Source organism: Ammospiza nelsoni, chromosome Z (assembly GCF_027579445.1).
Source record: "Ammospiza nelsoni isolate bAmmNel1 chromosome Z, bAmmNel1.pri, whole genome shotgun sequence".
NCBI lineage: Eukaryota > Metazoa > Chordata > Aves > Passeriformes > Passerellidae > Ammospiza > Ammospiza nelsoni.
The window spans coordinates 88665286-88691586 of NC_080669.1; the positions used below are offsets into that span (position 1 = coordinate 88665286).

At 49.7% G+C, this 26301-nt stretch overlaps 3 protein-coding genes across 4 annotated transcripts; 2 read left to right on the forward strand and 1 right to left on the reverse strand.

The window, feature by feature from the left end:
- Positions 1–3313: 3313 nt before the first annotated feature.
- Positions 3314–8466, forward strand: SEC11C (SEC11 homolog C, signal peptidase complex subunit). 2 transcript variants are annotated; one of them, XM_059492931.1, is made up of 6 exons: positions 3314–3545; positions 4222–4331; positions 4763–4912; positions 6051–6170; positions 6707–6764; positions 7169–7350. In XM_059492931.1, the coding sequence occupies exons 1-6, from the start codon at positions 3363–3365 to the stop codon at positions 7220–7222; spliced, it is 675 nt and encodes a 224-aa protein (XP_059348914.1). In that variant the 5' UTR covers positions 3314–3362; the 3' UTR covers positions 7223–7350. The 2 variants fall into 2 exon arrangements, with proteins under 2 accessions (XP_059348914.1, XP_059348915.1); XM_059492932.1 differs by lacking the exon at positions 4763–4912 and having other exon boundaries at positions 7169–8466.
- A 2842-nt stretch (positions 8467–11308) lies between these two features.
- GRP (gastrin releasing peptide) lies at positions 11309–15885 on the forward strand. The gene is made up of 3 exons (XM_059492720.1): positions 11309–11496; positions 11899–12149; positions 15483–15885. The coding sequence occupies exons 1-3, from the start codon at positions 11355–11357 to the stop codon at positions 15534–15536; spliced, it is 447 nt and encodes a 148-aa protein (XP_059348703.1). The 5' UTR covers positions 11309–11354; the 3' UTR covers positions 15537–15885.
- Positions 15886–20860: 4975 nt separating this feature from the next.
- RAX (retina and anterior neural fold homeobox) lies at positions 20861–22453 on the reverse strand. The gene is given in 4 exon segments (XM_059492841.1): positions 20861–21313; positions 21836–22099; positions 22204–22264; positions 22266–22453. Coding segments are annotated over 4 exon segments (966 nt in total).
- Positions 22454–26301: the final 3848 nt, after the last annotated feature.

Genomic DNA, 26301 nt, shown 5'->3' on the forward strand with positions numbered 1-26301 from the left:
ACACAAGACAAAAGCCACACATGCTCCCAGGCAGTGGCTCCCAAAGCGGGGGTATGCATCCATGGGCATGCAGGAAGCAAACAGCCTTTCTACTGTTACAAAACTGCAATGAAACACAAATATTAAAAGTACCCAGAAGAGGGGAGAGCTCTGTGCCCATAACCAGTCCCGTGGAAAACAAAGAGCTGTCATTCAATATTATATATACAGGTAGTACCAATGCCTGGCTGTGTGCAAAGGTCTGGCAAATCTGCCAGAATGTCAAGAGCTACATCTTCTGTGTACTAAAAAATGAGCATGATTTTCTAGCTGCAGAGCTCCAGAAGATCTACTGTACAAATATTGAAGTCAAACATCCAGCGCAGGGAAAGATTTCAAAATACATGTAACCTTTAACAATCAAAATCATACAGACGGTAAAACAACAAAGCCACCAAGAGAGGTGTGGGGGATTCCCAGCATCTCTGGAAAAGGAAGAAAAGCAACTTCCTAGTATGTTTCTCTTGCCTCACCACAAACAGTGGGGGAGTCCAAGTGTTTTCTGAGCTATCAAACACCAAGCACAACCAAACCAACAGGCAAAGGAACTGCAGTGTCAGAATTAAGTGTGGATTCGTGCCTCAGACAAAAGAAAGTCCCCTCTATGTGAGCGAAAACTTGAGCAGCTTCGATCCTCCCAGGTCCCAACACAAAGCTGCCTTCTCACTTTTCTAAATTCTCCACACACTAACTCTGCTTCTTCCCTCTGCTTGGTACAGAACTAGATTTTACCACCTCGATTTCCACTTTTAATCCTCTCCGTCAGGAATGACTGCCAGGAATTGTTCCAACACTGCACCTTGTCACTTATGTTCTCTCAGCTGCTGCCATCTCCCTTGTCTTTTGCCTCCAAAAATTATATCCCTGCTTCCCAATAGGCAAGAACATTTTTCTGCCTGTTTGATGAATAAAGCACTACCCAAAAATAACACTTAGAGATTATTCTTCTATGTCAGCCATTTGTCTTTGTTCTGTGAGTGGCAGTATTGCAACTCTAGTCTAGGATGAAAATTCATCCATTTATATTCAGCCATTCCTTGTGTGACCAGGTAACAGAACAAGTCTCAGATATTTACTGTAAAGTGCAACTATATAATTAAATACAAAGTAAGGATTAAATCTATTGTACTTAAGGAGGAATTTGGGCATGACACACAGCGTTTTGGAACAAAGGCTGGTTCCTTGTGAGTTTTTTTTTCATATTGATGCAGATATGGTATCCAGCATTAATATAATGAATTAATAGCTAAAGCGGAATGTACAGCTATAACCACAAGAAATGACAGAGATTTCCTTCCAACAGCAAAGCAAATTTAACAAAGAAGTTTTTGTCAAATGGTTTTGGATTGCTATGAGTTAGTGGTCTGAACCCTAGTGTAAATTAATGGTATGTTCAATGAGGTTTTTAGACACTGAGGTTTGTTAGTCTCCCCTATGCTGATTGTACAGCCTGTATCAATTTTGTCCCAATCACCACTTTTAATCTCTGTTTTCTTGGGGTTTTTTACAAAAATAAAGGCAAGCAGATTTGTACACAAAGGCAAAAAATTCTATTAAAAAATCTGTCCAAATAGTATGGTATGAAAAACCTACTCAGGGAATTGCAGAAAACCTTTTGCTGGGCAAGAGTCAATACAATATTTTAGTGGGCAGATCTCACTTGTACAGAAGATATAACTTGTTACACACCTTTTTAGTTAAAGCCTTAATTGCACAAAGAAAATTCAGTATCTTTTCACCGTCTTTGAGTCTGCTCTTGTGTATTTTCCTTCTCTCTTAGTAATTACTTCTGAATATTTTACCTGCTCAAAGGGGACAGTGGCAGATGCTTTTCTCTGAGTATGTAAAGGATAGCTAAGAACTAACCTGAAACAACGTAAACTCAGAGGAACTCTTGTACAGTAAGTAAAAGAATACTGGTGTCACTGGAAGATAATTAGATGAGGGGAAGGATCTTATCTAGATCATGCCTACCTGGTGTCCCTGGAGCTTTCTTTCCAACTTGCCATTTCTGTTCGTTCCTGAGAGCATCACACCTTCCCCTGCGGTCTAGTGTCAGTTCCGCCTCTCTTAGTCAGTCCTAGTCTATTTCATTCAACTGTTTACCAACGTTACAGTCTTGATATATTTCTAGTAAATTACAAAAGCACTGCTCTGGTCAGACGGTTTGTTTCCATTTATCTTAGTAGCATTTCCATGTGTTCTCTGTTCACCCATTCTCAGTCTTCAGGGGCTAATTTTAAACTTGGTGAATGCCTGACTCGGTTTGGTCCATTTAATTCCCAGGAAATCAGACTCTGGGCTGTGATTTTTATCTGTGTGGCTGCTTACTGCTTCAGGCTCATGCAACCATTCAGTGACGAACTGGAAATGGGCGTGAAGTCTGCCTGTGCTGCTGGGAGTCTGACCCACTGCCCAGCACACCGAGCGGCCCCGGCCCATCGCTGCGGGCCGCCAGGCCTGCCGAGGGCACCGAGGGGCTGCCGCACGCGGCTGCGGCTTTTCCGGGCCTCTGTGCCCTTTGATCCGGGCCGTGTCGCGGGGCCTGAGCAAACGCTGAGGTCACCGCTAGCTGCTGCCATGAGAGGACTCCGCTCACAGCTGCCGAGGAGGACGCTGCCGTGCCGCTCGCTCCCTTCGCACCCCTCCGCCGCCACGGCCCTCACGGCCCCTCACGGCCCCTCAGGACCCCTCACGGCCCCTCACGGGCTCTCAGGACGCCTCGCGGCCCCTCAGGACGCCTCAGGGCCCCTCACGGGCTCTCAGGACCCCTCACAGCTCCTCACGGGCTCTCAGGACCCCTCACGGGCTCTCACGGGCTCTCAGGATCCCTCACGGCCCCTCAAGACCCCTCACGGCCCCTCACGGCCCCTCAAGACCCCTCACGGCCCCTCACGGCCCCTCAGGACCCCTCACGGCCCCTCAGGACCCCTCACGGCGTTCCCGCGCTCTGCACAGCGCCCCCTGGCAGACAGCGCCCTCTGGCGGACGGCGCCGCCCGCCCCCCACGGAGCGCGCGCGCCCCCCAGCGCCCCCCCGCCTCCCTTTCCCGCCAATCAGCTGCGCACACGAAGCGGCAGCCCCGGGATGCCCGCGGCAGTCGCCTGACCAAGACTCTCCGCGCCCGGGAGAGCGGCGCAGCCGTCCCGATGCTTCTCGGGCGGGTGCGGCTCTTTCTGCCGAGCCGAGGGGTCTGAGCCTTCACCGACGGTCCCTCGGTACGGCCAGCCTCTCAGGCACCTCCAGGAGTGACAAGCAAGGGGCCTCGTTCTCAGGACCTTTCGCCGCGGTGTGTCTGGGAGTTATGGTTCACCTGGCGGCGGATGCCCCCTGTGCGTCAGCAAGGCGGGAGAGAAAGGGGACTACAGATCCCAGAGAGCAGCGCGGGTGCCGCTGCCATCGCCGGCGCTGCGCGGGGCGCGGGCGGTGCGGGCCCGGAGCGCGGGAGCCGCGGCGGGGCCGCCATGGATCTGTTCGGGGACCTGCGGCGCATGAACAAGCGGCAGGTACCGGGCCCTCGGCCGCACCGGGAGCGGCCCTTCGCAAACGGCAGCTGACAGGGTCCTTCCCACCGCTGTCCCCCTGTGCTGCCCAGGAAAGGAACGGAAAATGAAGGAGTGTGGTTAAAGCGCCTCCGGTGCTGGAAGGGCTGGCGGGCAGCAGCATTTGGGGGCAGAAAGTCAAATCTGTGATTTTCTAGAGAAGAAGTTTCAGTATGACAGTTGCAGGAAATGATCTTTTGTCGTCCCTCGTCTCCTCCAGCCGCTCTTTTTAAACAAAAGTCGCTCTCAGAAGGGCAGCCTCTGCCTGTGCCCGGTGTCGCTCGCAGTGTCCCTCTGGGGCAGCTCCGAGCTGGGGAGGGAGGGACGGGGGGAGGCAGGGCCGTGGGACCCAGCGGGCTTCCAGCGTTTGCCGGCATTGTGAGCCTTCCTCAGAGTGTCTGCGGCTGTCACTGACACTCAGGGGGGGATTAAGCCGAGACTAAGGCACGCAGAGGATTCCTGCCTTATGCTGCAGCTTGGTGGATTCTGACATGGCAACCTGTGCTACCAGGCTTGTGTTGGAATGGGACTCTACCATAAAAGCCTAGAATTTGTGGTGCACTCGAGTTAAAGTTCTATGTTGTTGTGCTTCTAAATACAATACAGGACCTTTAAAACCCAATTTTCTTGTTTCACACAGCTGTATTACCAAGTCTTAAATTTTGCTATGATTGTGTCCTCTGCCCTCATGATCTGGAAAGGGCTGATCGTGGTGACTGGCAGTGAGAGCCCCATTGTTGTGGTGCTCAGGTGAGTCAATGGAAAGACTTTCTGCTTCAAGTCCAGGTGTTGTTGTGCCTATTGTCTCCTCCCCCTTCCCCTTGGATGCAGTTGGAATTTGAAATGTCACCCATTCAAACACTCACTTTCTTCTGGCTGTGTTTGGGCTCTGGCAAAGGTCACAGTGTCAGTAGCCATGGCTCAGCTCCCACTGAGGTTTGCAGGAGCAGTAAATGTGTGAGACCTTTTAAAACCCAAGTTCCTTCAGTCAGTGGGCAAACCCCTGCAGATTGCTTTCTGGGATTTGGTTTCTCTTAAAGGTCTGAGCAGTGTTACTGAATAGGTGAGGCTGCAGATCTCTGTTAAAATTGTGGGTTTATCTGTAAGAATTAAACGTTCTTTGATTTCATGGTGCTTCTTTCATTTATGCCAACAAACTCTCTCTTTCTTGTTGTTTGTAGTGGCAGCATGGAGCCAGCTTTTCACAGGGGAGACCTGCTGTTCCTAACAAATTTCCATGATGACCCAATCAGAGCTGGTGAAATAGTTGTTTTTAAAGTTGAAGGCAGAGACATTCCAATAGTTCACAGAGTTATCAAAGTACATGAAAAGTAATGCAACTTGGTGTTTTTTTGTTTGTAAAGCTGCTTTCCTTGCCCATGGCTTTCGGTGTGGGTTTGTTTGTGGTTTAGTGTGTGAGAGAGGCTCATGAGGATCAGCAGCGAGGCAAAGCTCAGCTGTAGGATGTGATCCACTTGTGTCCCCAGTTCTGTGTCACTCCTTGTGAGGGTCTGAGACCTTTCCCTCAGGGCTGGAGCAGGTGGAGCTGTGCCCAGGGGGAGTCCTGGCAGCAGGAATGTGCATGGGAGCAGAATGTGCTGCTGTGCTGCTACTGGTGCAGTTGGGATTTTGGTTGGAAGAGCAGATTTTTCATGGAAGGTGGAGATTCACAGTCGGGGTGCAGCCTGACGGTGTGTGAGCTTTGCTGACTGAAGTTTTCCAAGTTTGATTCAGGATAAAAGAGGAGACCCTTGTTTTTCCTGTGTCCCTTGGCCGCACTGCCCATGGCAATTCCGGCTGAGCAGCAGCAGGGAGAGGGCTTGGTGTGGCCGGGATTGCGGATCCCTGCCCTGCTCAACGGCTCCTTCCAAAGCACTTCTCTGCTCCCTGCCCTGCACGGGGAAAAGCCAGGCTGCAGGTGGCAAGCCCTGACCTGTTTGCTCCATGAACTGAAGGTGTTCATTCCTTGAGTAAAATCTGTTCTTCCATGCTTTTTAAAATTTCCAAGAACCGCCTATTTAATTTTTTTTATTACCTAAATTGTCTTTATGAGAAGTCCTCATTTCTTGAAATTAGTACTTAATGAACAAAATTCATTTGAACACTGTAAACTTAAGAGCTTTATTTGAATTAGTGTTCTGTTGAAGATGCTGATAAACGCACAGGGTTTTGCTGGGGAAGTTTAGTGCCTGGATGGACAATGTCCCTTCCGTGCCCATTGTGTAATTGCTTACATCAGTTGACAATCTAGGAGTGTTGTAAAAAATGTTTCTTGCTAATATCTGTTGATAGATAAAGTCAGTAAAGTCTGTAATGTTAATGATTTAATGGTGGTTGTTCAATAAGCAGGGCTGAGAGCAAACATTGTTATCTAATCTTGTAGTGCTTTTCATCCTCATTTGCTTTGTAGATGTTAATTGAGATTTTTAGATTAAGTGCTATTTAGTTTATCACCTCATTGCCTTCTAGAGGAAATGGGAACATCAAATTTCTGACTAAAGGGGATAATAATGAAGTTGATGATAGAGGCTTGTACAAAGAAGGTCAGAACTGGTTAGAGAAGAAAGATGTTGTCGGAAGAGCAAGAGGGTAAGTAAAGCAAAATGTACTTTGTAATTAAAGAGAAAAATTAGCTCTTACATCCGTTCTGCTGTTGATACAAACCAGATCTGATGTATTTTTGAAGTTTCTTAGATAGAATTGTAATTTAAAAGAAAACCTGGAAAAGTTGCTTCCTGTAGTCCTCAGACTGATGTGGAGGTGGAGTGTGGGGGGAAAAGGGGGGCATTTAACAAATAGCTCACCTGAGAATACAGTATTAACCAGCTTCTCCTTGTGATTGCTGGGAATTACTAAGAAATTGTTTTGGCATTCCACAGGAATTTTATGGAAGGCTTGGGCTTTTGACTTTGTCTCCTTCTCCTTCAGTTGAGCTGAAGTCTCTTCAGATTTTCTCAGATAACTTTGATTAAGGAAAAGTAATGAATTTTTTTACTTCCTATTCAGATCCACATTAGGCATAAATTATGGGATTGCACTGAAATATTCCAGAATGAGTAACATTAAAATACTTTCATGTAATGTTTGAGGGTTAATTTTACATTCACCTGTTTTATCAATTACAGGTTTTTGCCCTACGTAGGAATGGTAACTATAATAATGAATGACTATCCAAAATTTAAGGTATGTATACTGACATTTTGAATGCTTGAATTGCTAAAATAACAAGTAGACACAACAAGAACCTTGCCTCTAAGCATACATGTTAATAAAATTTGTGTCTGTGGTTTGGTACCTAACGTAGGATGAGCTGGGTTTCCTTGCTTACTGTTGGGCAGTAGAATTTGTTGTTTGTAAGGAGTTGGAAACATGTCATTTGTCAGAATGTTGTTAGTTAAGTGTATGCAGTTTTGATGCCTGGTTATGATGAATTTGATCACTTTAAAATCTTCCTGCAATTTGGTAGGACCAGAGCTCTGTAATTGTGCAAAGTGTGATGTCTGAGAGGGCACCTTTTGAACAGTTTGTGCTTTCAGAGCTCAGCGGAGAGGAATTGTAATGAGTCTGTGTTCTGTGTTTCTTTGCAGTATGCTCTCCTGGCAGTGATGGGAGCATATGTACTGCTCAAGAGGGAATCCTAAACACGGGAACAAAGGGAAATTCACAGGGGGAGAAAACTAATATATTTCAGATGGTTTCATTTCTGTATACGGTTACAAAACTGTGCGAGCTTTTGTCTTGTCTAAATAAATGACACCTAATGAGTGAAGCTGTTGGCTGCTGGCTAATTAAAAATGATGTATTTACCACCCTCTGCAGACTGCTCTCAGCTAGCCTGGCACTGGTTTAGGGGGCTGGAGCAGCAGGGGCTCTCCTGCCTTGCCACAGTGGGTTTGACTGACTGGTGCTGCATCTGAACCCACTTTTGCCCTCCTGTTTGCCCTGGGGGTTATTTTTAATCTGTCAGTGCCCTCTTTTCTCCACATGACATGCTGTTTGCATCAGTGCTTGTAAGGACACAGAATCTCTGAACAGGTAGGAAGTTCCAGGAGTTTGGTCAGACTTACGCCTGAGTTGGCTGGTTGTGGCTGCCAAAAACAGCCAGGAGGGGTATTCCACTCTGCCTTGGTGCTGAGCAGTGGGGACTCAGAGCTTTCTCCTTGGATTTGAAACCTGCTCCTTCACGGGGTGAGGACAAAAGCCCAGGTTGGCCTGGTTTTTAGAGGCCTGGTTTTTAGGGACTGTGTGTGTTGCTAGCGCTCAGGCTGTTGACCATCTGCCTTTTGTGTTCTAGCTCTTCAACTAACCCAACAAAAAGGTTTTCTGGGGCTCTAATAACACTTGTAAATTACTGAATGAATAGCACAGTAGTACACTTCAGGGGTATTGCCAAGATGGGGAAACCAGAACTTTTGTGCCAGTTTGGAGAATGTATTATTCTCTCCTATCATATAACACCCGAATAGTGTTAAACGTAAAATTGATTTTTCATTTAAAAACTTACCTGATAACTGTATTTTATGAAATTTGGTATTTTTCTCCTATCTTCAAATGTCAGTGTTGCACCTTCAACAAAGCAAACTTGTTTTCCTTGCTGGCTTTGTTTTTGTACCTTTGATAAGGAACAGCATGATGCTTTTTTCCTCTGGAGTTCTGTTTCTTCTGTAATCCCTTACCTCTGCAAAAATACTCTATACAATAATGACACCTTTTCTGTTGTAACAGCTCAGGCTCAGCAGACAACTGCTGAATTTCTCCAAGTAATATTACTTCTTTTGTGTCCTACTAAGTGGTTTTCATGTCCAACTGTATTATAAAAATTACTTATTTTGTGTCAAATTATATAGAAATAAAATTGAGTATAATAAATGGCATGGCAGAATAATGTCGGGATCGTTAATGCAGTCTTCCTGGAAGTGTATCATCCCAGTTAAGAAAAAATAATGTGTTTTTTGGAGACAGTGTATGTGGAATAAGATTTTTTTCTTTCTCTTGGTGTTGCTGAAATCCAGATTTATGCTGTCCACCTACCCCAATGCGAGCACAGTCAGCTCTGACTTGGAGAGTGCAGTTGGACATTTTGCAGCTGGCCAATGTGACAGTGGGATTTAGTCACAGGAGTGGCTCAGAGCCATGCCAGGGGGATCAGAGTGAGGGTCAGGAAGGATTTCCATTCTGAGAGGGTGCTCAGACCTGGAACAGTGGGAGAGGGTGGGTGCCCCAGGCTCAGCGTTCCAGGAGCACTTGGACAGCGCCTTGAGCTTCGGGGCTGCCTGGAAGGGCTCAGGCTGTCGGGCTGCATGGTCCCTGTAGGCTGCTCTGATCCACAGGCATGTCCATAAATGCTTCGCATTTGAATTCTCCAATTATGGAACCCCTCCACTGCAAAAACCATAAACCCAAACTTGTGGCTGCCACAGCAGCCTGGCACAAGTTCAGTGTGCAGTGAGCAATCACTGGGCTTTAGCTTCAACTGTCCTGGGCTTTCCAAAGTGCAGCACAAACAGTGTCAACTACCTTACACTGGGCCTTATTAAATTAATGTTATTATTTCATATTATTCAGCCTCTGTAAAGTTGCGGAGCTCTTTTCTGAGAAATGTCTTCAGTTCTTCGGGGAGCTGTTGCTGCACCGAGACGATGGTGAGGTTATTTGCAGAGCACCTGCCCTGAGTGCAGGTTGGAAATGCTGGAGATTAGTCTATTCAGCATCTTCAACATTTACAGAGTATCCCTCGGTGATCACGCCTGTTATTGCGTTGGAGGCAGGCTTCCACCAGTGTTTGTTCTGTGCACACATCCTGGCTGCCTGTAACGCCAGCACCCCTACAAAGACAATGATGAAAGAAAGGCACACCATGCTGATATTGTCCCTTTTTATAGCCAGCAAACACGCCTTGCTGATACAACCATGATGCTTGTCTGAAATGTAAAGGAAGCGGATTAAAGTGTTATCGTGGTAATAGCATTTAAAAACCATGAATGTTTTCCTGCCATGAAGAAGCACAGCAACATCTTGCTTTGCCATGGGATATATGGAAAGGTTAAGGGTATTTTAAAACAGAGAGCCGTTCCTTGATATTTAAACACAAATTGATGTTATCAGGCTTCTTAAAGAGAAATACTGTTTTGAGTGAGTTGAGTCACTCACAGTTCATAACATCCTTTGGTTGTACCTGGTTCCTTTTCTGTTGTGGGGGGTCCAGAATAATATTTCTCTATATAATCAAGTTACTATTTTCCTTAGAAGGGTAATCAATTAAGAATTAGAATAAATCCTAATGAACAAGTAAATAAATAATAAAGGCAATAATAATAGTACATATATAGCGTATGAGAAAAGTTTATTTGTTTGCATGGTATTTTCAGTACAAGAGATTTGGGACTGAGTAAGAATTCATGTTTGGTTGGCTTTGGTTTTGTTTTCTGAAAATGGACAATTTCCTGAATTTTTCAATTTCCTGCCTTAATTGCTTCAAACAATTAGAAGTTTCTCTGGATGGCAATATTTTATTTGATCAGCTGTCACTCAGCACAGAGCACATGTCGGTCGCTGTACTGCACAGTGCAACTTGAGGCATGAGAACACTGTTGTGAATTAAGCAGGAATGCATAATTAATAACCAAAAGAAAAGAATGAATCACATTAATCAGTAAAAGAAGACTAAACAAACTGTGACTAAACAAGGGGACAATTTGGCTCAATACAGCAGGATACAGGATTTACTTCAGAAGGAATTGTACAAGAGTTTGCCTAGAAATTATGTAAATTCACATCCGTGTGAGTTTCCAGTAGGGATAATTCAGTTCCAGTCGTGTGGGGCTAGCTGGAGGAGCTGGCAAGTTCCTTTCAGTCAGCTCTGCTCTCTGTGTATCCCAGTTCCTGACACAGTTCTCTAGACAGCACAATCATCACATTACACGTGGCTTCATCCTGTCCCTGCTGTTCTCCTGGGTGACAAACAGCACATCAGGGCTTCATATCTTATCGTTGCTCACCCACCTTCACTCCAGTGAAACCACTGTAAGTGTTCCACTTCAGGGCCTTTCCAGGGATGTACTGTCTCTGTCTTTTCCCTGCGCTGCCTCTTCAGGCTGGAATTCTTTTCATCCATTTACTACAAAGCTGGCCAGTTCCAGGTGCCTCAAGGGCTTCAAAGTTTACAGGGTCCCTGTGCAGGGAAAGCAGAAAGTCCTGTAAATGCGCATCCACTTTACTGTCACTTGTGACAGGACATTTAGGTGAAACTGGGAATTAAGACAAGCTCTTTGTTCCAGCGAGGGACAGGGAGGCCCTTTGCCCCAGGTGCGGCCGGACCGAAGCGCGCACGGCGCGGTCCCGCAGGGTGGCGGTGGCGTCGCCCCCTGCAGCTCCCGGGTGTGCTCTCCGAGGAGCTCCGGTGCCCCGAGGTGCCCGGGCGGCCCCAGCGCCGGCGAGCGGAGCGGGGAGCGCGGACTGGCGGGACGCGTCCGTGGTGCGAAGGGAGGCGGGAGCGAGAGCGGCCGCCCGGGCCGGCACCGGCACCGCCTCGCTCCCCCCGCGGCACCGGCACCGCCTCGCTGTCCCCGGCACCGCCTCGCTGTCCCCGGCACCGCCTCGCTCCCCCCGCGGGGCGGGAGCGGCCCCGTGAGGAGGCGCCAGGCGCGGCGCTCCGCTCGCCCGCGCGGGCCGGCTCCGGATAAATGGGGGGCGGCTCGGGCGGCGCCGCGGAGCCCTGGCGGAGCCGGAGCGCAGCGCGGCTCGGGCGGCACGGGCGGCACCGAGCGGGGCAGGATGCGCGGCGGGCGGCCCGCGGCGCTGCCGCTGCTGGCGCTGCTGGCGCTGCTGACGGCGCGGGGCGGAGCGGCGCCCCTGCAGCCCGGCGGGACCCCCGCGCTCACCAAGATCTACCCCCGCGGCAGCCACTGGGCTGTGGGTAAGTGCGGTTCAACTCCTGCAAAGGCACCGGAACGCGCGGTTCCCGGGTCCCGTGCCGAGGCAGGGTAAGTCTTAAACCTCCGCTTCTCCGTCCGCTTTTATTCCAGCGAATCTGACCAATAGCCTCTCTCTATCTCCAGACAAAGCGCTTGGTAATCGCTGCCCCTCTCTCAGCCACGTTTTCTCTGACCGTGTAACTTGTATAAGAGACAGAAGAAATTAATAGTACCGTATGACACTGACAAAATCTTCACTCCCAGTAGTGCTACAACTATCTACCCCCTTCCCTTCCCTCCCCTTCCCTCCCCTTCCCTCAGTCAGTAGTGGTCCCACTGATGTTTGAACAATCAAATTTTTACCAGTTTTGGTTAATTTTGTGCTACTTTAATTGTTGTTACAGGACATTTAATGGGGAAAAAAAGCACTGGAGATTTTCCTTATGATTTTGAAGAAGAAAACAAGACACCATTTTCAGCATTACCTGAAAATATCAAGCAGCTGGAAGAGTATCTGCGGTGGGAAGAAATCTCAAAATATTTGCTAAGGCTGCTGGAAAGGAATGAAAATAAAAGTGGTCACTTTTCAAAAGGAGGGCTCCCCTGGTACACCAGGAACACCTGGGAGACAGATGACAATAGCAGTTGGAAACATGTAAGTAAGATAAAGCCTGTAAAGAAAATCCATGTGTTCAGGTTTTGGTTTACAGAATCATATCAGCTTCCTCTGACTGGTGGATTGTTCAGAAAAGCAGCAGAAACACATCTCATGTATTAGACATTCAGTACAAAAAGACTCTTCTCTTGATTGCAGATTGTCACTCACCGATTGTATTTTCAGTGACTTCATTTGCTAGTGGGCACAAACACGGCATGCATTCGGCAGATTTTAGTGCCTGGGTTCCCTTCCAGCTGCTTGGTTGGGCCATTCTTTTTCTTTTTCTTTTTCTTTTTCTTTTTCTTTTTCTTTTTCTTTTTCTTTTTCTTTTTCTTTTTCTTTTTCTTTTTCTTTTTCTTTTTCTTTTTCTTTTTCTTTTTCTTTTTCTTTTTCTTTTTCTTTTTCTTTTTCTTTTTCTTTTTCTTTTTCTTTTTCTTTCTTTTCTCACATTAGCGGCACATATTGCCCAGCAAAGCCAAGCTGGTGTGAAAGGCAAGTGTGAGGGCAGGAGGAACCACATCACACTGAGAATGTTCTGCCTTGAGCTAAGTAAAGCCTCATCAGGATGTTCTGCCACTCAGGATGTTCTGCCTTGAGCTAAGTGAAGCCACAGGGCTGCAGGATTGTTTTCTGGTCCCAGCATTGTCCCTGTTTCCTTTGCCTTTTCTCCAGCCCATGGGGCTGGCTATTGCTGTGGTCATTCCTGGGTTTGCTAAAGGAGTCTGGGGTTACTGATAAGCTTCCCCTCCTCATCCCTGAAGCTGATGTGCTTCCTAGTGCTGTTGCACAAGACAACAAGGTTTTGGAACAGATTAATCCCTATTGTTTTGGGAAATCCTGTAAAATACACTGGGAAGGATAACAGTGAGGTTTTACAGAAAGTAGTTGGGGTCTAATGTAAATCACAGGATCCACAAGAAAATTCTTTTCCTTATAATACCTCAGTCATGGTGATAAAGCTTCAGAATTCTTTTGGGTGACCATGAAATAGAATAAAAAGATTAATACATCCTCTTAAAGATATCAATGGGAAGAATTTTTCCTTCCCGTATTCTACTGCAATATGATGTCATTAATATTCCTGGGCTAACTTCAGCCTTGTTTCCCTCCTGAAATCCTGGTGCAATCAAATCAGTGAGTACTTAGGCTTTTATTTGAATGTGGGCAAAAATTCACCCTTTAAATTAAGCTATGATTTAAGTCTCTCACACAGCGATATGAATGCTGCCCACAGGTTTCTTTCTGGCTGTAGCTCTGTGATAGTGATGCATCATAGTAACTGGTTATTAATACTATCTAAAATAAAACTATTTATTCCATCTTCAGTTCTGCAGTGTGCAGCTTTGTAATCAAATTAAATGAACAAATTCCATTATTTAATGTAAAGAGGGAAATGTTCTGACTTATAAAAGTATCTGTCAATAAATCCTGCTTAGGAGGGCTGGAAGTTGCCTCCGATAAGTTGAATCATACCCATATGTGTGTACTTCCACCATAAATTAACATCCACATTTCTGTGGTCAGACATCGGACATACTTACGGAGTAATCAGGTTATTGCCTTAAGCATCCAGATTTCTGCAAGGATTATTAGAAACCAGCTCATGTTTTTCCTGTGACTAAGATAGAGGACAACTTGCAGAACCTCTACAAGTTCATTTGGCCATAGAACCTTAGATGCCCATCATTCAACAGTTTCTTTGTCTCCACCCTGAAGTGAAATCTAATGAAAGGATCTGTAACTGTGCTTTCATGTTGTTGGACACGACCATCTGATGATACACAGCCTAGACAGGATATGATGTCCTGTTTTCCCCTTGACTTCAAGAAAGCACCTGAAATTTAAGGTATTTCTGAGATCTTCCTTCTAGATGAAGAAAACATGAAGATCAAAAGGAATATGCTTTACTCTTTTGAGGGCCGCGATAGTTTCCTAAACATTTAAATAATTAAAATTATTTTTCATTTTAAAGTTATTTTGGACAAAAGAGGCCTTATTTATAAAGGTGGATCTCTGATATAGGGAATGGGACATTCCCTGTAGTGTGCATAGTGGTACAAACGCATAACTGGCCTTTGGGCCAGTTTTGTGTAGATTTGTCAGGCCATGAGGGGTTTCATGTGCACAGACTTTGGTTAGGTAACACCTTGGGGTAAGGTGCTGCTGTACCCCAGCTGTGGAACGAAGGTGTCCACACACAGGAGAGGATTGCCAGCTACAGGAAGCTGAGGATGATGGCACAGCACGTCCAGAAAATTTGTCCTCGGCATGAAATACTTTTCCAGGCATATTTCGTGTGAGTTTGGAACAGAAACTTTTTCTCAGAGGAACCAGATAGCAGATTTGCAGCGGGTTACTGTTCCCTGTGCAGTGGCCTGTTGGACTGAGACGCTAAATGTGACCAAAGCAGGTAAATGATGGGCCCTGCTGCCAGCTTCTGGAATGGCTGTGCCAGGAGCACGTGCCCCCCGAGGGCTGCAGTTCCCCTGCTCTGACCATGAGAGATGCAGCCTGCCCTGCCTGCAGGCCTGTGCTCCACCTGCAGCGCACGGCAAATGCTGCCTGTGCTGGAACAAACTGACTCCAACAACTTTGCTTCATGGATGCTTTCAAATTTACCTGATTTAATGTAAAGCTTGAATTTTAAATTTAGGATCAGGAAGCCCCAAAGCTAGAAGTAAACACAGATGAGTACCTCAGGTAACTCAGCTCAGGGTCTCTCTTATTAGCCCAAATCATCCCGTGCATCACCACTGACGCTCACACTGGGCTGCACATTTCTTAAGAATAAAAGAATTATTTCTAAAGGACTCACTCAGAGGAGGGAAATAGCTGTAACACACAAATAGTCAGAAAATGGAAGAGGTGAGCCCAATACTTCTTGGGGTTTGACTTAGGGTGGTGCACCTGTGTTATTTTATTTTCAGTAAATGCCTTGCCTGCTCTTTATTCTGTGAATAAATTACGGTTAACGTAGTTAAAGGGGAGGCAAATCTCTCCTGCAAGTTGGACTAAGTGCAAAAGTAAGTTGGAAAATAAACTTTAAATTGTTTCTATTAGTTGGCTTTTTCACACTAATGAGACAGGATATAAATGAGATGGCACACAGAATTATCTGGGAGAATGACTTTCCTCCTACTTTGGCAGTTGGTTATTACACTAACCAAGACAAATGGGGTCTGTTTCAGAAAGATTATTAGGAATATGTTTGTTATGTGAATGCACAGAGCAGTTATCTATTAGGTTTATTAACTTATAGAAGGTTTATTATCTTAGTGAATTACTTTTTCCAGGACTGGTCTATAACTAATATATTTTCCTTTTTTTTAGATGATGGACTATCTGCTTCAAGTTGTGAATATGAAAGAGAGCACTCCAAGCTGAAAGAAGATCGCTAAATCATGAAGAAATTGAATACTTTCTGTAAGAGACTATATTTCACAAGCACTTGATTGTATCAGATAATCAACACGGTCACTTTTCTGTACACAAGAATTCCTTTGTGTAAAGTACTTAAATACACATATTCTTGTATGGTTCAGCAAGGACTAAATCCTCTACTTCATTTTCAAGGTTGCATTTTCTCATTTGAATGGCTTTGATATATATACATATATAATTGTTACGGAAGGGTCTTCCAATTAATTATGTGACTTACCTATCGAATCATTTCATCTCTTAGTTTGAAACTACATGACATTGCAACATTCGCAATAAATAGTACCAAGAAAAAGACTGATTTTATGCTTTTATTTGAGTTAAGCAGCGAAATTCGCTGTGTAAAAGCCAGTAGCAAAGGTCACCGCCTTCCCCGGGCCAGCGCGCGTGTTGTACTTTGAGCCGCTCTGCCGGGAGCCCCCGTGCCCGGTGTGTGCCCGGGGCTGACGCTGTGCCCGCGGCCCCGGCGCGCTGCGGCAGCTCCGCCGTGCCCGGTGTGTGCCTGGGAGGTGACGCCGTGCCCTGTGTGTGCCCCGGCCCGCTGCGGCAGCTCCGCCGTGCCCGGTGTGTGCCTGGGAGGTGACGCCGTGCCCTGTGTGTGCCCCGGCCCGCTGCGGCAGCTCCGCCGTGCCCGGTGTGTGCCTGGGAGGTGACGCCGTGCCCTGTGTGTGCCCCGGCCCGCTGCGGCAGCTCCGCCGTGCCCGGGACGGAACCCGGCCCGGGACGGGCCCGACCGCCTGCTCCCGCCGCGTCCGCCAGAGGGCGCCCTCTGCCCGGCCGTGAGGGGAGCGCTCCGGGGAGCCCCGGGACCGGCTGTGCCCCGGGACCGGCTAAGCCTGATACCGGCCGAGCCCCGGCCGTGAGGGGAGCGCTCCGGTGAGCCTGATACCGGCCGAGCCCCCGTCGTGAGGAGAACGCTCCGGTGAGCCTGAGACGGGCAGAGCCCCGGGACCGGCTGAGGCTCGGCCGTGAGGGGAGCCTGGGACCAGCTGAGGCTCGGCCATGAGGGGAGCGCTCCGGTGAGCCCGGGACCGGCTGAGCCCCGGGACCGGCTGAGCCCCGGCCATGAGGGGAGTGCTCCGGGGAGCCCCGGGACCGGCTGTGCCCTGACACCGGCTGAGCCTGACACCGGCCGATCCCCGGCCATGAGGGGAGCGCTCCGGTGAGCCCGGGACCGGCTGTGCCCTGACACCGGCCGATCCCCGGCCATGAGGGGAGCGCTCCGGGGAGTTTTGACATAAGGCCTTGGCAGAACACAGAGATGCTCAGAGAGGAGACACAGTATTAATTTTACTAGAGAGACTGGTAATGTCAGCGTCCTGGTCCAACGAGCTTTTGGTTTCACTTTTTTTTGTTGTTTTTTTGTGGTTTTGTGGGCTTTTTTTTTTTTTTTTTTTTTTTTGTTGGTTGTTGCTTTTTTGTTTGGTTTAGTTTTGTTTGTTTTTGTTTCGTGGGGGGTGTTGTTTGTTTGGGGTTTTAGATTTTTGTTTGTTTGGGGTTTTTTGGTTTTCTTTTGTTCCACTATTTTCTCCAATGCTAGCATTTTGCGGGTGGGTAAACTGTGGCTGACAAACTACTGAGGGAAGTCCCAAGGTTTATAGCAGCGACAAAGGAGGACGGCTGACTGCATAGAAGAGAGAAGCTAAAACACTGTAGCTGAAGGGAACGCACTTGAATTAATGCCTGTTCATAGTGCGTCCCTAGAGATGAGGAAAGGAAACCAGGAGCTTTGAGCTGCTACTTGAGATGTTGCAATAGTAAGAAACTGAATGTCCATAATTGAAATGCCTGTCAGATGTAGCCAGGGCAGATGGAAACAAGATCGTTCAACTCTCTGTGCAGAGGAAGGGAACAGTATTGCCCTCAACGCCAGCAGCTACTACCAGAAATTCAAACTATGGCTGAGCAACGTGTGTTTTCATGTCACAGGGGCTGTGAGCTACACTGGCAGTAGCGCACACGGCAGCCAGCCTGCTGCTCCGGAGGGAATTACAGCTTCCGAGCCACGCAGCAGAGACTGAGGGTCCCTCCTGCACACAGAGACAGTCCTGCTCCGCCGGGACGCCAATGAGCTGAACCTCAAGTCAAAATTAAAGAGCTCAGGTATCTGCTAGTTTTCTTGAACATGGGTAGGATTTTGAGCAGGGATAGAGAGAAGGAAGGGAGACCAGAATACACTCTTGAGAACAAATTCCATCATGGCATTTTCTTCATAATTACTCATTCTCTGGTAGTCTTTTTTCTGTATTATTCTTCCTTACTCCAACTTCAGGTGTTGAAAAGAAGTCAAGTATGGACACTAAAAATACTATGTTGCTAATACAGTTTAAGCAAAAGAAGAAACAGACCACTCAGAAGGCCATGCTAATAGCCTTAGCAAAGTTAGAGTAAAGAAGTGGTTAAGGATCTAGATGATTTAATCCAGTTTTAAGAAAAGGTTTTACAGTGAGCAATTAGATGCTGTTTAAGGAATTAATCGCTAATGGGTCATTAACTCTGACTGGTATTGTACAGTTAACAAGCCGAGGCAGGATTATTAGACTCAGCACCCAATTAAGGAGGAGAAGATATTTACAACAAAATGAACAAATGGGCTTTTAAAATGGAATGGGACAATTTGAAAGAAAGTGTAGGAACACAGAAAACTAGACAGGCTAGAAGAAAGATGCGTTTGCATATGCCTCTGTCTCTTTATTTGCCCACTTCCGTGTAGCTGGTAAAATATTCATTTTAGCAATAAACTCCCAGCTTTCCTTGAGAGACATGGACCAAGTCGATCCACTTACAGGGTTCACCTGTACAAGGTGTAAGAAAGACTAGTTTAATATGCCAATAAAAGAACAACCACCGTATCTTGCCATAATCTTTATTTGTTTGCAGGTGCTGGATCAGGACCTTATTAAAAGTGAGCAGGTATCTTCAGCTGCTCCTTCTGCTGCCCTGTCATTGTGGTTTTATCTACTGCCAGTCTTTGACTATCTCAAGTAACCAAGCATCAGCGCTGCTGACAGCCGATCAGGAATTAGAGGGCTTCTTTCCAACGACTTTACAGGATACAGAAGAACTATAGGTAAGAGAAAGGGAGGGTAGTAGTGCCAAAATATGGGACAGCACTATTGAAATCTTGGGGAGTTGCTTATTAACCATGAGCAATAAGGACAGGTGAGAACTTTAGGGCAGCAATTTAATGTGCTTACCTGCAGGAGGGTTTCCAGCTTCAGAGCCACAGCTGGCCTGTAGCCAAGTAATGACAAGTGAGATTGTTCCTACCCTGAGAAGGAAGAGTGTGCAGAGCCTGTACAGTCACTCATTAGTGTGTGTCTCCTGCTGACACAAACCAGGCTACGCAGGCACTTCTCAAGCACACCAAGAGAAATTCTTCTCTTGCAGCCACCAAAAATGTCATGTCTTCTTGCAACTGGTGATGCAAGCAAAGCTTACCTGTGAAAGGACCACTACAATAAGACCTAAAACCTGAAGCAATCCAATTTTTGTTCTCCTTCAGGTGTCTTTACTAGAAGTTAGCAAAATACCTGCCTTGTCCTGACAGCAACGGCAGTTCTTTTCCTGGCAGCGCTTCCTCTGTGTGCCAAGGAAGCAAAGAGACGTGTGCGGGGAAGGGTGGGCACCACCACAAATGCACACACAGTAGAACTGTCAAGTCCAGAGCACAGCAGGACAGTCTCCCCCAGCAGGGCTTCATTCCCCCCAGACTGAGGGGGAACCACTTGGCTTCCCTGCGTGCCCTGTACCAGCACAGCTCAGGGCAGGGAAGCTGGGGGTCCTGAACTGGTGCTCTGGTCCAGAGAGGCAGGTTGGATCTGCAGGGAGGCTGGGGACAGAGGAAAAGGCGTTTGAAAACAAGATGGATTCCTATTATCTGTAAAAGAAGCTCTCCATACAATAGATGGGGGCTGCTATGGGGGAGATGGAGGAGATGGGGGAGAAAGCTATGAAGGGATGTTTAGAAACTGCTGTCTGAGGTTAAAAAGCTCTCTGAAGTGAAGCTGAACAAGGCTGACATACTTGTTTCTGACTGGACTCTTAAAAGATACGCACAGATTGTGAAAATATAATTAGACGCCGGCCTTTGTCTGGCCACAACGAGTGGGAAATGGTGAAAGGAGAGGTCTCCCAGTCTGCATTGAATCATCCCCAGGACACAATGAGGGCACTTGTGCATCCTTCTCTCTTCCCTAATGAGAAACATTAATTGCCACAACCTCCCGAGTGTGTAGAGCACCCCATGCCCAGCAGAGGAGAAGGGGTGTTTCATTACAGCTTCTCAGCCCCATTACAGGCAGTAACGGAGATAATGAAAAATAAAGATGCCGCAGTTTTAGTTCGGGCAGCCTGGCGATGGGCACTGGGTGGGCAGGGGAGCGGGCACGGCCCAGCTCTGTGCCAGCCCCCAGGGGCTGTCCTGGGCAGCCAGAGCGGGCAGGATGAGCCTGCCAGGCCCCAGCCGGGTTTCAGTGCCCGACCGGAGACCGTCTGTGTGTCCCTGTGGGCAGCTGGACTGCAGGGGGCAGGAGCCCTGGGGGTCCGGCCATTTCCCTTCTTTGCAGAGGCAAGCACTGCCACTGACTCTGGCCTGCAGAGCCCACCTGAGCCTGGCACTGCTCCACAAAGGCAATGGGGGGAGTAGTGTGCCTGCCCCGAGGACTGCAAGGACTCTAAGCCCCCCCTGCCCACTCCCATCTGGGCACACTCTCCATCAGGGGGATGCAGGCCCCAATGCCACAGGCAACTTGGGCAGGGTTCTGTTGATGGAGGACAGAGAAGAGCCCACAGCTAGGCATCTCCCACCCCTCCGTACATCACACGGAGCAGAGGCTCCAGCCCAAGATGCCCGTTTGGGTTCGGAAACATGATACACAACCTCCATGCAGATGGTACCATTTAATGGTGTAGAAGTAGAACCCCCTCCCCAGGTACAACAGTCCTGAGCTCCCAGCCACCTTACATAGCTCTTTGCCCTACTGTAGCTTTTATTGCAACTAAAGCATCCAGCCAAGGAGGGAGAGCAAAAGAAACTGTTTTTCCTAAGCTATGATCAGGCCCCTAACTCTTCAGGGGTTGTGGAAAAGGGAACTAAAAGGACCACAAAATACAAAAGCAAGTCAAGGCGTAGGGGAAAGGCAAGTGTAAGGGACAGCCCTCCTGTGCCTGGCCATCCATCCGTGGCAGCCAAAGCAGGGTAAGGATGTCCTTCAGACGTTCTGGGATGCGCCTTCCCCATGGCTTTCTCCCAGGTGCCGAGAGGGAGTTCAGATTGTCTGCCAGGGCTTGCCGATGGACTGGATGTGCTCCTTGGCCTTCAGCCGCAGGGCGGCAATGCTGGTGTTGCGTGGGTCTGCCTCATCCAAAGGGAACTTGTCCACAAAGGTGGCCCCACACTGATAAGGCGGCGGCGGCCCCATGGCCCCCAGGGGCTGCAGCGCGTGGGTCACCGCCGGAGAGTTCAGGAAGGGCGGTGGCGTGTAGCTGCCGGGCAGGCTCTGCGGCGAGGCCACGAAGCCGGGCAGGCTCTGCAGGGCCGTGCTGCTGGGCACTGGCGGGCTGAGCCACGTCTCCAGGGGCAGGCTGCTGCTCAGAGGACCCATGGGCGCTGCCTGCGGCGAGCGGTTGAATGAGAGGATGGGCGAGTCCTGCAGCTTCATGGAGGTCACCTCCAATTTCTCCTGCCGCCTCCACTTAGCCCTTCTGTTCTGAAACCAAACCTGCAAGCAGAGCTGTATCAGCCAGGCCCCAGGCAGCGGAAAGAGGCTCACCTCTGGCTGCAGCGGTGCATGCAAAACAGAGTGAGGGAAACACACTTTGCCGAGCTGGGGCAAAAGGGAATCTGGGGGGCTCGGGCATTCTTCCACGACCCACAGCCCCGCGCTCGGTGGAGAGCAGTCCCGCAGTGGAGCGGGCCCGCCCATCCACCCGCCACTGCCCTGGCACACAGCAGATTCAGCGGCCCCGGGCCGGGACACGCCGCTCAAAGGGCGGCAGCAGCACCGACGAGGCGGCTGCAGGACGCAGCTCTGCCCCGAGCCCCGCGCTGTCCCGCCGGCCGGGCCGGGTCGCGGCCGTGCGGCAGCCCTGCCTAGCGCTCCGGCGGGGCCCCGAGTGCGGCCGGAGCCGCGCTGCGGTCACGGGCCCGCGGCCGCACCCGGGCTGCTCCGGCCGCCGGGACCGCGGGGCTGCGCCCAGGCGCGTCGGGCCGGGCCGTGGCGGGGAGCCGGGCCGTGCGTTACCTGGACGCGGACTTCGGGCAGATTGACCTTCATGGCCAGCTCCTCGCGGCTGTACACGTCGGGGTAATGGGACTTCTCAAAGGCACGCTCCAACTCGTGAAGCTGGTACGTGGTGAAGGTGGTGCGGTTTCGCCGGTGTTTCTTCTTGGGCTGTTCCTCTTCCGACGGCTTCCCCTCGCCGCTGCTGCCAGCGGGCAGCTCGGGGCTGGCGCTGCCGGGACAGTACGGCTCTGCGAGGGGAAGACGGGGGGTCACCGACGGGATCTCCCCGCGGGGCTTGCCCGGGGGCGCGGGGGAGCGGCGCCCACCCGTCCGCTCCCCGGCACCCTGCGCTCGTCCACAGCGCTCACCTTGGAAGCGCTCAGCGCGGCCTTGGGGCTCGGCCGGCGGCTGCTCTCCGGGCATCTTGGGCAGGCAGTGCCGGGGCCCGCGCCGGTCCGCCTCCTTGGCGCTGCCGTCGGGCGGGAAGGCGCCCAGCAGCCCGTCTTCCTTGGTGAACCCCAGGATAGCCTTGATGCTGTGAAGCCTCGACGGGTTGCCGCCGGGGCTCCGCGCCGCCGGGGCGGCCAGCGAGAAGGCGCCCTCGGCCATGGCGAGCGGGGCGCCGGGCGGGTGCATGAGGCTGCCGGCCCGGGGCTCCGCCGCGCCGCTGCGGTCTCACCCGGCCTCAGGGCGGCGCGGGCAAGTCTGGCACGGTGTCGCCGGCGGGCTGGCCTCCTTGGGGCGGGGGAGGAGTGCCAGGGGGCGGTAAGCGAGAGGGAAGGCGAGGCCCCCGCACCTCTTCGGCACGGAGGGGGAGGCAGGGCATCCCCCGGCCCCCGCCGGCCGCCCCGCCCCTCCCCGCCGGCCCCAGTCCCAGCCCCAGCCCCAGACGGCCCCGGGCGATGCCATCCGGGGCCCCCGAGGCGGAGCGGGGCGGCCCCCTGCAGCCGGGGGCTGGCCCGGGGGAGCGCCGCGGTCGGAGCCCCGGGACCGGGGCAGCGCTGTCGGAAACCGCGGTGGGACGGGCGGCGAGAGGCGCGCCGGGCACGGGGGGACAGAGCCGGGACGGCGGGAGCCGCGGCAGCCGCTGCCGGGGGCGCGGTAAAGGGGACTCGGCGAACGGGACGGGAAGGGGCGGGAGCCCGGAGGAGCCGGGCCGGTGGACAGCGGGTCCCCGGCACGGCCCCGCGCCGTTCGGCGGCTCTCGGAGCCTCGCCGCGTTTCTCTTGTCTTGACCTCAGCCCAGGTCCCTCCCGGACGGTTTGTAGGGGCGCCGGTTTCACGGCGGCCGCTCGAACGCTGCCATGCGGGACGATCCGCGGCCCCGGCCCGAGTCGGGGGCTCTGGGGTAAAAGCCGCTGCGCTGGTGCTCTGCGGGACACTCGCCCTGCGCCCGATTGCCTCCAAAGGCATTTCACAGGCCGGGTGCTTCCGGGCAGGATGGACGCAGGAGGTGGGCTCAGCCTTTCGGACTTCACAAACCCGAGGAAGCTCTAAGCAATATTTGCGAGGAAGTTTTCAAGTATGCTGCTGTAGGACAGAGCCTGTGAGAAGAGCTCATTCGGTGACCCTGTACTCCACGATGCGAGTGGGGCTGGGAGCGGTAGCAGGCAGGGCATAGCTTCATGGGGGATGAACAGAATGTTTTTGGAGGTGAGGCAGGGACCCGAATCCCACACATTTCTCTTTGTACTTGACTTGGTGGAAGACGTGGACCTTCCACAGAACCAACCAGATAGCAGCATCACGTATCCTGCATCGGTATTTTCCCTGCTTTTGTCTTTCTGTCATTTTCACACCAGCACTTCCCAGTTCCTCTGAGGCACCAGTTACCTTTTGTCCCAGCTTGTTTATGTGACAAACGCAGTAACATCAAGAGTGATTTTCAGTCTACACTTAGCTTTAGAATGCTTCCATTTGAAGCCTGAGGAGCGTGAATGTGGAAGAAAAGCACCACTGCTACTGCTTGTTCTTCCAGATATATTAGCTAGTCTCATAAGTATGACCTCTCTCAATAAATCTGCATTTTTTTATTCCCCTTCTTCCCCATCAGGCTCCATATCATGTAGATTTTTTCAGAGGAATCACTTCAAAGGTTGGCAGTGCTTGCTTCTGCCAGCGTCCACACCTTTTGCAAGTTTATGTTCTGATGTCCCAAAGCAGATTTCTTTTAGGAGTGCACGGCTTTTCCTAGCTTCAGGTGAGGTTTGCCTCAGTTCACCACTGACTGCTTGGGGGTTGGTTTGAGGTCGAAAGAACTCAGACCTCCGTTTGCACGGAGGGAAGAGGCCAACAGAAGAGACAAGAAAAGGTTAGTGTGGCTTTTGTGGACACCATAAAGAGCCAGTCAATACCATTGTAGGGACATTGGAGGGTACTCAAAGCAATCAGCGAGGGGCCATTGTGTTCCTTTAATCTACATGTGTGTTTCCCAGGAACTCTATTAGTGAAGATGAATGAACTGTGCAATGTCCCTAATTTCTTCTAATTTGAAGCTGGGGGTTTACAGCACTCAAAATCAGCACAAAACGCACCTGTCCCTCCAGAAGTCCTGGGCAAAATTAGGAATCAGTTTTGCTTGTTATAGTTAGGAAAGATAGGAATGCAAGATGAAGGAGCAAAAACCCTTTAGTCAGTGCCATAAAGGGTACAGATGTTGCTTTTGGGGTACCTGTCAAAGCTGTCCGTTACAGAGTCAATACTCGGGTTTTTTGCTGTTAATTACAATATGAGGCAGAAAAAAAGCTTTCCAGCCCTGGAGCACGGTGCTCGAGTCCCACACAGGACACAAGAGACCTTCCTCCTTGACAGAGAAGGCTCCTCTTTGCTCAGCAGTAGAATATTCCACTTGGGTTTTGCATGTGGAGCTACATTTGTCACTGTAGCATCCTTCTGGCAGGCGAGTGGGATTGTTGAAAGAGGAAGCCACTCCCTTGATCCCAATTTGAAAAAATAACTGAAAAAAAACCCCATAACCATGTAGCAGAGCAGAGAGAACTCTGACTCTTCCAACTTTAGATCTGTCTTTTCTCTCTTGTCATGCTTCAGGCACAGACTGTGTGACACGAATGAGGCATTACAGTGCTCCAGGGAGGGAAGAAGTCTAATGGTTCCTCTGATTGCACAGAGGGTTTAGATAGGCAAAGGATGGTAACTGAACTTTTCCCTTTGGGTCTGATGTCCCGGCTGTCAGTTGAATCGCTTGCAGCCCTCTGGGATTTGTATTGTATTAGTATGAAGCCTCAGAAAGTGATCCTGTGGTACCTCCCAGCTTTACAAAGACTATTGACCTTTGGGAACTTGTGGGGGCAACCAGAATCAAATTTGAGAGTATTCATTAGGGGATGAAACAGGCAGCATTTGTTACTTGCCTTTCCAAGGGGTATCCCCATTTCATCACCTTTTTTATTTTTTTGCAATGCTTTATGAAAATTTCTGCTGAAGTTATGCTTGGAGAGTAACAGAAGTTCTCAAGATGGACCATCTGTGAAGTGCAGCTGTCTGCTGTACCTCCTTCCACGTGTACAGCGAAGAGTAAAGGGAAGTCATTTTCATCCTGTAGTCACTGTTGAGACATATGCATGGGATGTGGCTTCATGCAATGAAATCAGCACCATAAAATGCCACAGGTTCCTCCTTCCTTTTCTCCTGCCTTTTTTTTTTTTTTTTTTTTTTAATGTCCAGGTGAAATAATTACTGCCTTGCAGAGCAGAGATTTGAAGTCACACTACAGGAGAGACATCACTCTCCAGACCAAAGATGTGCAGCAGGGGGGAACCTCCCTGAAAGATAAATGGGGCTTCCAAGGTTAGACTGCAAATCAATAGGAGGGAAGCAAGGCAAAGGAGGAAATATTCACCTAGAGTGAACCTGTACCCTCCTGCAGTTTGCATGCTCTGTATCATCCAGCAGATTGATAAAAACAACCCAAAAAAAGGAATTTTTCCTCCCCAAAAATTCCTAGGGGCGCAGTTTCAGAACCTTCTTGGAAGCATAATCCACGAGGAAACCGTCTCCTCCTGTCACTGTATCGCTCACACTTTCGTTGTTTTTCTGCTGAGACTTTGCTTGATCTGCCCAGGAGAATCAGCTGTGTTTTCTCACCTCCCAGAATCCTGTCTGGCACCCAGGAGTTGCACAGAGATCTTGTCCTGCTGTCTGTGCAGGCTGTGGGTGTAGAATAGGCTCTGGGAGCCAGGCAGCCCTTTCTGGTGGGGGCACCATGGGCTGGGTGCGAGGGTGCTGGCGTTTGGGAGGGAGGGGAGGTTCATGCTATGAGGCTATATTAACGCAATCCTTCTTTACTTGTTTTCCAATTAGCCTAATTGAATTCGGATTGCTTAAGAGTGGGCACTAGAGACATTTATCTTGATGGGATGACGGCCTTGAGCTCCAGCGATCCTATTAACTCTAAGAACCCAAATCCCAGGTAGGGTCGGTCCAGCAGTAGCTGCCATGTGACCTAGCCCTTTAATCTGTTCCTG

What these genes read in the sequence shown, in the direction of transcription:
- SEC11C (XM_059492931.1), top strand. Translation starts at nt 3,363, where the DNA reads ATGCCCCCTGTGCGTCAGCAAGGCGGGAGAGAAAGGGGACTACAGATC. An exon ending in GGCGCATGAACAAGCGGCAG is followed by an intron (nt 3,546 to 4,221) that starts GTACCGGGCCCT and finishes TGTTTCACACAG; the next exon opens with CTGTATTACCAAGTCTTAAA. An exon ending in CCCATTGTTGTGGTGCTCAG is followed by an intron (nt 4,332 to 4,762) that starts GTGAGTCAATGG and finishes TGTTGTTTGTAG; the next exon opens with TGGCAGCATGGAGCCAGCTT.
- GRP (XM_059492720.1), top strand. Translation starts at nt 11,355, where the DNA reads ATGCGCGGCGGGCGGCCCGCGGCGCTGCCGCTGCTGGCGCTGCTGGCG. An exon ending in CGGCAGCCACTGGGCTGTGG is followed by an intron (nt 11,497 to 11,898) that starts GTAAGTGCGGTT and finishes TTGTTGTTACAG; the next exon opens with GACATTTAATGGGGAAAAAA. An exon ending in ACAATAGCAGTTGGAAACAT is followed by an intron (nt 12,150 to 15,482) that starts GTAAGTAAGATA and finishes CCTTTTTTTTAG; the next exon opens with ATGATGGACTATCTGCTTCA.